This window comes from Triticum urartu, chromosome 5 (assembly GCF_003073215.2).
Source record: "Triticum urartu cultivar G1812 chromosome 5, Tu2.1, whole genome shotgun sequence".
Taxonomy (NCBI): domain Eukaryota; kingdom Viridiplantae; phylum Streptophyta; class Magnoliopsida; order Poales; family Poaceae; genus Triticum; species Triticum urartu.
Window position 1 is genome coordinate 481943533 of NC_053026.1, and position 10274 is coordinate 481953806.

Consider the following 10274-nt stretch of genomic DNA (forward strand, 5'->3'; position numbering starts at 1 on the left):
ACGTGAGGAATGTAACGGTGAAAACGGTTCGAGATTTGGATGCACGATTTAAGAGATAAAACGTTTTGAATAAACGGATCTATGAAAAAAGGAAAAACCCACAGGTTATGACAAGTAGCGCACATGCAGCGTGCCACTTGTCACAACCTGAGAAGGTGGGAGTGATCTTTGGAAGTACTACTCCTTAATTAGTGATTTCAGCTCTCTTTTTTTTTGGATCTAGGGATTTCGGCTCCTATGCTTGCCACATAGCGTGTACTCCCAGCCCCTCGCACACGAGTGTATATATGGGCCGGCCCACTTCTTGATTTTTTTTGCTTTCGGTTACTCCTTCTTTTTCTCTTCTCTTTTTCCTTTCTGTTTCCTTTTTCTCTCTTTTTTCTACTTTATTTTTTCTTTTTTTCACGAATTTCCTTTTCAAATTCGTGTTTTTTTGTTCATCGATTTCCAAAATTGTTTATCAATGTAGAAAATGTTCATCAAATTTAAAAAATGTTCAACAAATTCAAAATTTGTCCATTAGATTACTATTTTTTCAGTTTAAATTTTCAAATGCCTTTGAAATTCTTCAACATTTTTTGAAATCATGAACAGTTTTCGTAATCACAAACATTTTCTTGAAATTTTGTTCATTGGATTTTAAAAATGTTCGTCAAAATTCAAAATTTTGTTCATAGAACTACGAAAAAATTAGAAATTTCTTCCTAGATTTCAGAACAGTTTGTTCATCAAATACCAAAAATGTTGGTAATTTTAGAAAATTATCATTATTTTTTCGTCAATATAAGAAAATGTTCATTAAAATTCAAAAAATGTTCACTCTTTTCAAATCGCAATTTTTTTAATTCAAGACCTTGTTTTTGAATTCGGTGAACATTTTTTGTATTTGTGAGCATTTGTCATTTCTCGGACATTTTTTCAGATCATGAACAATTTTTGAATTCACGAACATTTCACAATTAGCAAATTTTTTTGAAATCCTGACTTATTTTTAAAACGATAAAAAGCTTAAAACAGAAGTAAGCAAAAAAAAAGGTGCCTACCGCTTTTCACGCCTGGTCCGTCACACGTGAGGCGCGTGTGGAGGGGGTCGGGGGAGGGGGGGGTGGTGCGCGGTCGTTGTCCCTGGCGCGTTGTACTCGCCAAATAGGGGAGCTCCTATTCAGCGCTTGTTGCTGAAAATCACTAATTGGGGTGTACTCTTTCCAAAGATCACTCTCATCTCCCAGGTTGCGACAAGTGACGCGCTGCATGCGCGCCATTGGTCGCAACTTGAGAGTTTTCCTTTTTTCCGTATATCTGTTTATGCAAAATGTTTTATATTTTAAATCATGCATCTAAATCTCAAAACGTTTTCTCCGTTGCATTCCTCACATCGAGATCTTCAAAACTAGATCCCATGTTGATAGGTTTTGACAAACTTTGTTTTTTACAAAAAAACTGGACAAAAAATCGGATCGGGAACACGTTTTTCCCTTTCCAAAAGCCATTTTCGAGAGCGGAAGAAAAAAAACACATTTTTTCCGTTTCCGAAAGGCACGGCCGTGCCTTTCGCAGAAGCAAAAACACGCCTCTTGCAGAAGGAAAATCGTGCCTCTAACGGAAGGAACAAAAAAGAGAAAACGTGTACTTATTTTGTTTTCGAGTGGCATGGCCGTGCCTCTCGCGGAAGCATAACTATACCTCTCACGAAAGGGAAAAACAGAAAATAAGTTTTTTTCATTTCCGAGAGGCACGGCCGTGCCTCTCATGGAAGAAAATCCATTCCTCTGTCGGAAACAAAATCATGCATCTCGCGGAAGAAAAAAAAACATGTTTTTTCGTTTTCAAAAGGCACGGGTGTTCTTTGCGCGAAAGCAAATCCATGCCTCTCGAGCAAGCAAAACCATGTCTCTCGTGAAAGGAAAAAAACACGTTTTTTCACATAATCTTTTTTCTTGAATTACTAGTGCGCTGTTGGGAGAACAAAGAGATTTCAAGTTTGAAGCCTCGCGCGCACACCTTTTAGAAAAAAACATAGAGAAAATACCTCAAATAGGAGCTCCCCTATTTGACGCCCTTCCGCTCAAATAAAAAGAGAAGACTATTAATAGGATTGGCCCACCACCACCACAGCTCCACGTGGGCGCTTGTATAAATAGCTACCCCAAGAAGCAACCCTCCGTGTGGCTCCCGTGCCGACGCGAACAACACTCCTCCCTGCTGCCAATCTTACCATTCTTGTTCTTGCTCTTCTGCACCCCGCTCCTAGATCGGGATGGGGAAACCGAGGGCCTCCGGTGATGTCAGGACCGGGGCGCTTGCTTCCGGCAGCGGAGGCGCGACGGCGCCGCTCCTCCCCCGGAATGATCGCACGGCGGATGCCAAGGTCCAGGGAGGCTCCCTCTTTATGGTCCTGCTCAGCACCGCGGTCGCCGTCTGCGGCGCCTTCGAGTTCGGCACCTGCGTGAGCCCACCGTCCCTCTTAATTTCTGTCGCTTCAAAAGCGCCCAGAGTGCATTCAGCTAGACATGCATATACCAGCAGCGTGCCTCGAAAAAGGAGGCACATGTGTGCCTAAAAGGTGATGAGAGATGAATGAATAACTTCTCCTCCGGGGAGCTGACCGACTCGTATGTCGTATCCATTTGCGAAATCCCACAAAATTTCATTACTACCATCTTCCAGAATTCAAATGGTTCATGAATGTGGTGCACTGTTATTTTCCCTTCTTCCGTCAGCATTAGGTTTAGTTTACAAAAGCACAAGCATTTTTTAAAATTTTACTTCTGCAAAACTGCGAGGATGGATCTGCACAACATGAAGGGTTCTGATCTGGACAGTTGACCAGATTTTGATGTATCTCAGCAGCACTGCCTGCGCATCTCTTAGCTACAGTCTAGTACATGCAGTACAATATTTAATTTTCCAAGAATCTTATCGCGTCACTCACACATGATGGTACTATCTATGATTATGGACAGAGATGATCTGTGTTTACTCATCCAAGTGCCTTTTCAGGTTGGTTATTCTGCACCCACTCAGTCAGGAATAGAGCGCGAACTCGGACTATCCATGGCTGAGGTTTGTAACATGATTATTTGTCAGCCATATAGTTATGCAGGATTTTCTTTTTCTCCTGTCCTAATCTTCTCTATTCTGACCCAACTAAACCTTGCAGTTCGCAATTTTTGGGTCTGTGTTGACTATCGGGGCAATGATTGGCGCTGTTAGCAGCGGACGCTTAGCGGACTCTCTTGGACGTAAAATGGTAGCCTGTGCACTTTTACTTCATTATTATTAATTGGGCTAGCTTGTGTGTTTTTATTTCACATTCGTCTTCTCTCCGTGTCTTATTGTTTTGCTTGTCACAGACCATGCGGATAGCAGCTACTATTTGCGTTTTTGGTTGGCTTTCTATACATTTCGCTAAGGTTTGTTACTTGGTGAAGTTATTCCAGGTCTTGTGCTTTCCTACCGACATCTTACCTTGATGTTCTAATGTGAAGGGTGCTATTATGCTCTATTTTGGAAGAACCTTGCTGGGCTTTTGTACCGGTGTTCTTTCTTATGTGGTATGTATCACTTAATTAGTTCAGCATACACTCTTTAGTCTTGAGTCTCTTCACTACTGCAATTTTCGTATATGTCGGGTGTCGGCGTCTTCGCCGGCAGCCAAAACACGGGCACTCGGCAAACTAAACAACACTGAGAGCCGCACTCGGCAAACCTGGCCTCACGGCAACTGCTTACTTTGTTGTCACTGGCTCACGGCGAACAAGCACCGAACGGCAAACGGCGCAGACGCCGAGAGCCGCGCACGGCAAAGAGGAGCCACGTGGCATGTCCGCTCGCACCAAACGGCTCCGTCAGTTACTTCCAATATTACCGAGAGTCGTTTTTCGACGCTCGGCAAAGTATATGACACATCCTATTTTCCTTTTTTGTGTGTGTTCTTTTGTCCTCTATGTTTTTGTTTGATATTTCATATCTTTTAACGACTAAAGTCTCAAACTGCCATGGCTTGTGTTTTGTGTTGGATTTTTTCAAATCTCAACTTCTAAGCACTATACTACCTCTGTTCCTTTATATAAGGTATATTATTTTTGCCCGAGGCACAAAATTATAGTGTATTTAGGATGAAGTTATCCTTGGCCTAGGGTTAGGACCTTCGGCTCTCGGTAAAGGCCACATCATATTTTCCATCCATTCGTTTGTGTTTCTTTACCACTCTTTGTTTCTGATATTTCATGACTTTTAATGACTAAAGATCCAAAATGCCATGAGTTTTGATGACTTCTGTTTTCGGTTATATTTTTTTAAAATCTTAACTTTTAATTAAGCACTACATATAAAGTAAAAGAATGAAAACAATGACCTGCCGTAACACCAAGAAGCAGGTATTCACCAACCCCTATCCCCTCTCGGTGCCGGTCAATGCCGTAGACCGCCGGGGCCACCGGTTGGGTGCTCGATCGGGAAGCCGCCCGAGGGGCAACTGGCCCTACATGCATGCGTGTGGCCAAGGCATATGTATGAAAGGGTGGTGTGGTGTACGAATACCCAATGCACATCCTTGACGTGGCAGATGCCTCATAAATCGGACACATGCACGGGCATGAACGTCGAGGACTAGCTGCGTTCGTCACCCAGATCGAGCCGGCGGTGGGCAATCCTATGAGGGAATGGACTAAAATTGGCTTCACGGTGAACGGGGCATTCACTGAGAGCCACGCACGGCAAAGGGAGGCCACATGGCATACCCTTTCGGGAGTGACGGCGTTGTCACTTGGTTCACCCTAGACCGAGAGCTGTGACGTCACCCTCGGTAAGAAGACGTCACACAAACATTTTTCTAACTGACATGTGGTTCCACTGGTCACATTTATCAGTAAAAAAAATAACGATGTCTTTGCCGAGAGTGCTCGGCAATGCTCGTGATCAGGAGCTGACACGTGGCTCTCTCCTATAGGCTCTCTTTGTCGAGAGTGGCTCTCGGCAAAGATGGCCCTCGGCTTGTTAACGTGGACCCACATGTCAGGAGCTGACACGTGGCGCACTCCTATTGGCTCTCTTTGCCGAGAGTGGCTCTCGGCAAAGATGGCCCTCGGCGTGTTAACGTGGATCCACATGTCAGGAGCTGACACGTGGCGCTCTCCTATTGGCTGTCTTTGCCGAGAGTGTCTCTCGGCAAAGATGGCCCTCGGCGTGATACTGTGGACCCGCATGTCAGGACCTGACACGTGGCGCACTCCTATTGGCTCTCTTTGCCGAGAGTGGCTCTCGGCAAAGATGGCCCTCGGCGTGTTAACGTGGTCCACATGTCAGGAGCTGACACGTGGCGCTCTCCTATTGGCTCTCTTTGCCGAGAGTGTCTCTCGGCAAAGATGGCCCTCGGCGTGATACTGTGGACCCGCATGTCAGGACCTGACACGTGGCGCTCTCCTATTGGCTCTCTTTGCCGAGAGTGGCTCTCGCCAAAGATGCGCCACGTGGCAACCGCCGTCCATGTCGGTTGTCCGTTAGCTACTTTTTTTTACCAAGTGTTACTGTTTGGCTCTCGGCAAACAGTTTGCCGAGTGCCCGTGTCCCGGCAAATTCCTGCTTGCCTGAGAGGTGTAAGCCGGGCGGCTTTTGCCGAGTGCGGCACTCGGCAAAGGCTTTGCGAGCGGGTTTTGGCCCTTTGTCGAGTGTTCGTGGCACTCGGCGTATAACTCGATTCCAGTAGTGCTTGTGTCTCAATCTTGTATCAGTTGTAAATGTTCATGTTTTACAGTTTTAGTGTGCCGATGTTGCGCTGGATACTGCAGGTGCCTGTGTTCATAGCTGAAATAGCGCCTAAGGATCTCAGAGGTGGCCTTGCAACTTCAAACCAGGTTTATAACTATAGGACAAAAACTCCATAATCCACATTTAACCTCGTAAGTTTTAATAGTTTCCACTTTCCACCACCTGGTTACGCATGTGCAGTTGTTGATCGTTTGTGGGAGTTCGACTACTTACATAACAGGGGCGCTGGTTACATGGCGCAATTTGGTATTAGTTGGTAATTTGTTTTCACACCCATATAAACATAGTTATCTTTTACTTTCATGTTGGATGGAATTACTTAGAAATTTTTGTGTGTGCAGGTATAGTGCCATCTGTTCTCCTCTTAGTAGGTCTTCTCTTCATTCCAGAGTCACCAAGATGGCTGGTAAGGAACTTCAGAGTCTTCGGAGAATGTTCTGTGAAACATGAGGGTTTTCAATTTATCGGGGGGAGAAAATGATCTGTTTGCTCAATGGTTTTCTAATGGTGATTTACAAATCACCTTAGAACCTCCCTTTGCTAGCAAAAGTTAGAATGGAAACTATAAAGTACTTTAATAGTACTCATGAACTAATATGACCTTTGACTTTAGTCATTTCATGATACATATATTTCTATGTTGAATCTCACTGCACATTTTTTACAGGCTCAGGTTGGAAGGGAGGAAGAATTCCACACCGCATTGCAGATGCTGCGTGGAGAGAATGCTGACATATCTGAAGAGGCCATTGAGATCAAAGTTAGCTTTCTGTTCTAATAGCCTGTATATAATAGGGTACTCAATGATAATAGTATATGCAAAGAGAATTATACTCAAAATGATCATTTCATCCAGGAGTACATTGAATCCCTCCAAAGCCTCCCAAAGGCCAGGATTCAGGACTTGTTTTTGAGCAGAAATATATTTGCGGTCATTGTAAGATATCACTTTGACTACTACTTCATTTTAAAATGCCATCATGATTTGCGCACTGAATTTGGGATTTGATCATATGAATTTTCTCATAATTCGTAACCTGTAATATCATTGTGATATTATATGCACAGGTGGGTGTTGGCTTGATGATCTTCCAGCAATTGGGAGGGATAAATGGTGTAGGCTTTTATGCAAGCTCTATCTTTAGTTCTGCAGGTATGCAAATGTCATCATCATTGTGCCATTCTTTTTAACAGTTCTGCATGAAATGTGTTGATTCATCTCAACTTCAGGATTTTCTGGAAAACTTGGAACCATATTAATTGGCATTGTTCAGGTTTGCGATACACTGTTTTCCATAAATTTTGCTAATTACTAGTATGAAATTTTGTTTATAACCATGATCGTTTCAGATTCCCATTACATTGCTTGGCGCCTTTCTCATGGATAGGAGTGGAAGAAGGGTTCTTCTAATGGTATAAGATGATACAAAGCTTAGCTAATGTATACAAAGAGAGAATGTTAGGTTGAATTTTGTTTTGAGCTTCTTATTTATACAGGTTTCCGCATCTGGGACATTCTTGGGCTGCTTTTTGACAGGAATATCGTTCTACCTAAAGGTAACAGCATCTTTCCTAACCATATAGTAGTAGAAAAGTTCTTATGACACTTTTTGGGAACATATGGGAGACTGGCGGGTTATCATAAGATAATGTTAAGGAGAAAAGCTGTGGCAAGGAAAACTTATTTTGTTTGTCGTTATGTCTGTAACGTGAATGGTAAATAATGTTTTAGGCGCACGGACTATTCCTAGAATGGGTTCCTGCATTGGCTCTTTCCGGCATCCTGGTAAGGAATATATCACTCCTATATGCATTGTATTCTGCTATTGCAATGAATTTCGAAACGTGCATCTTCTGAATGTTGATCATTCCTGCTTCTGAAATAGGTATATATAGGTGCATACTCAATTGGAATGGGCCCTGTCCCTTGGGTTGTCATGTCTGAGGTAAGGAAGAATAATAATCAGAACTTGTTTTGGACTGATAAATCTGCAATAGAAGTACGAAAGCAACTGCCCTTTAATTTCTCCTGGATTAATTTCTTGCAGATATTCGCGATTAACATCAAAGCAATCGGCGGAAGCTTGGTGACCCTCATTAGCTGGCTTGGTTCCTTCGCGGTCTCTTACTCGTTTAACTTCCTCATGGACTGGAGCTCAGCAGGTAATGGCACTAACACAACACTGTGGCTCTTCATTCAGTTTTCCGTCCCATAGCTCCAGTGGTGACAAACATATCTAGTATCTCCAAAAATGTGGAAATGGAAAATAACCATCTAATTGTTTAATTGCTTATTACTGATTGCGTAATTTCAGAACATCTCGTACCCCCTTTTTTCTTCCAAAAGGAGAGAACACTAGTGATTTCTGATTAGTCTTTTATCTATGTGGAAAAGTAATAAGCAATCCAGGGAAAAACTACGAATTAGAACAGAAACTAACCACACCATATGTAGGCAGTTTTGTGACTTACCTTGCTGTCTTGTGCCTTACAGGGACGTTCTTCATGTTCTCTGCGGCGAGCTTGGTCACTATACTGTTCGTGGCAAGGCTAGTGCCTGAAACCAAAGGAAAAACACTCGAAGAGATCCAGGACGCATGGAATTAAAGAAGATAAGGATTAACAGAAACGACCAGTGGCAGCACATATACATTGACATTTTCCCCACTCCCCCATAACCCCATGCTAGCCTCCCTGTCATGCATCGTGCTGTAGTCTACTCTCTAGGTTAAGGATATTCAGATTGTAAAGCAATAGAGCACTGTTCTGTTCTTGAGAAAATCTTTACCTATACAAACACATTAGTTTTTGTTTTGTTAAAGGAAGGAGGCTTTCATAGTTCTCCATACGTCATCTATTTATACAAACGCATTAGTTTTATTTTTTATCTAAAAAAAACAACGGAACGTCAATCTTCTCTCTCCTATCACTAGTAGAAAAAGGGCCTGTTGTCCCGGTTCGTAAGGGCCTTTTGTCCCGGTTCCTGAACCAGGACTAAAGGGTCGGTACTAATGCCCTGTCCCTTTAGTCCCGGTTCAATCCAGAACCGGGACAGATGGGCCTCCACGTGGCCTGTGCGCGGAGCCCAGGCAGGAGACCCTTTGGTCCCGGTTGGTGGCACCAACCGGGACCAATAGGCATCCACGCGTCAGCATTTCTGTGGCTGGGGTTTTTGTTTTTTTTGAGGGGGGGGGGGGGGGGGGGGGTTGGGGATTTTGGGGGGTTAATTTAGGTGTTTCATATATTATAATTAATAGAGAGAAGTGTCCTCTCTTATGTCCGTGCTTGGTCGACGCTACGTACTATACATACGTATAGAGAGGACTAGACACGCTAGCTAGCTAGTAAGCAAACGAAGGAAACAGAAGGTCGTCATGAACATATATGCATACAGAGAGAAGTGATATCGACCACCTCTCCTTTTTCGAGAGATTGGTCGAACAACAAGTTCTCGTATATCTATCCGACACTACCGGCTACATATATACAATAATTATCTCTTACAATATAATCTCCTAACATACGGACTCATGGTCCACATAGTATTCTCCGTCTTCAGCGATCACATGGTCAAGAAAGAATGCCGTCAATTCCTCTTGAATTGCTCGCATGCGAGCTGGTGCTAGGAGTTCATCCCGCTTCCGAAACATCTAATTTGAAGAAGGGGGTCAATACATATATATATATATATATGAATGAATGAATAAAACTCAACACAAATGATGGTAATAAAATAAAATTGTGAATGTTGTTATTTACGCACTTCATATTGTTCGTCAGAGTAGCCCCGCTCACAGGTCGTGTGACGGATGGACTTGCAAATGTAGTATCCACAGAAATTATTTCCTTGTTCCTGCCACAACCACTTTACAAGAAATAGAGGTTAATCAAACTGATAAGCAAGAATGCCAAATGGTATTGATGAAACTAGCGCTTGAATCAATAGGAGATGCACGGAACATGCTACTATTGTACTTACTTTCGGGTGTCTAAATTGCAGCTTCTTCGGGAGTCCCGGATCTTTTTTGGTGAATTTTTTCCAAACCCTGCCAGACAAAGAAAACAATTACTTGATATATCAGGAAATGAACAAAGTTGCTGATGTGGTGGATAATGATCGATTTAACTTACTTCTCGAGCATTTGAGTCATGTTCGCATAGTCCTGGGGATCTTTTCGTCTTGAGTCTAAGACGGTTACTAGTCCCTGCTCAAGCTTAATCTCTAGGAGAATATAGTGAAAACTGCAAACGCATGCATAACTCATCAATTACATTACTATAACCTTGACTAATATATAAGGGAAACCGAATACGCACAAGACAGTAACACTCACTTGAAGTTGTAAGGAAAGAGTATTATATCTTTGTTTTCATTTATTACCAACGATCGTAGCAAGTTGGCCTCGGTATCTGCGGGATGAAATTTAACCTCAGTTTCATCTATGAGATATGTGTTAATGAACCCAATATCACCGACTTGTCTTTTCTTCAATTCGGCGATCTTC

The 10274-nt window shown here is 42.9% G+C and overlaps 1 protein-coding gene across 2 annotated transcripts; it reads left to right on the top strand.

Moving 5' to 3' along the window:
• Positions 1-2183: 2183 nt before the first annotated feature.
• Positions 2184-8617, top strand: LOC125556383 (sugar transporter ERD6-like 16). Of its 2 annotated transcripts, XM_048719132.1 has the most exons (18): positions 2184-2446; positions 3001-3063; positions 3161-3250; positions 3354-3413; positions 3489-3554; positions 5790-5855; positions 5950-6025; positions 6111-6175; positions 6437-6529; positions 6626-6706; positions 6838-6922; positions 7000-7043; positions 7120-7182; positions 7267-7326; positions 7502-7555; positions 7656-7715; positions 7818-7932; positions 8264-8617. In XM_048719132.1, the coding sequence occupies exons 1-18, from the start codon at positions 2258-2260 to the stop codon at positions 8374-8376; spliced, it is 1443 nt and encodes a 480-aa protein (XP_048575089.1). In that variant the 5' UTR covers positions 2184-2257; the 3' UTR covers positions 8377-8617. The 2 variants fall into 2 exon arrangements, with proteins under 2 accessions (XP_048575089.1, XP_048575087.1); XM_048719130.1 differs by having other exon boundaries at positions 7656-7932.
• The last annotated feature ends 1657 nt before the right edge of the window (positions 8618-10274 follow it).

What these genes read in the sequence shown, in the direction of transcription:
- LOC125556383 (XM_048719130.1), top strand. Translation starts at nt 2,258, where the DNA reads ATGGGGAAACCGAGGGCCTCCGGTGATGTCAGGACCGGGGCGCTTGCT. An exon ending in GAAATATATTTGCGGTCATT is followed by an intron (nt 6,707 to 6,837) that starts GTAAGATATCAC and finishes TTATATGCACAG; the next exon opens with GTGGGTGTTGGCTTGATGAT. An exon ending in GAATATCGTTCTACCTAAAG is followed by an intron (nt 7,327 to 7,501) that starts GTAACAGCATCT and finishes ATAATGTTTTAG; the next exon opens with GCGCACGGACTATTCCTAGA.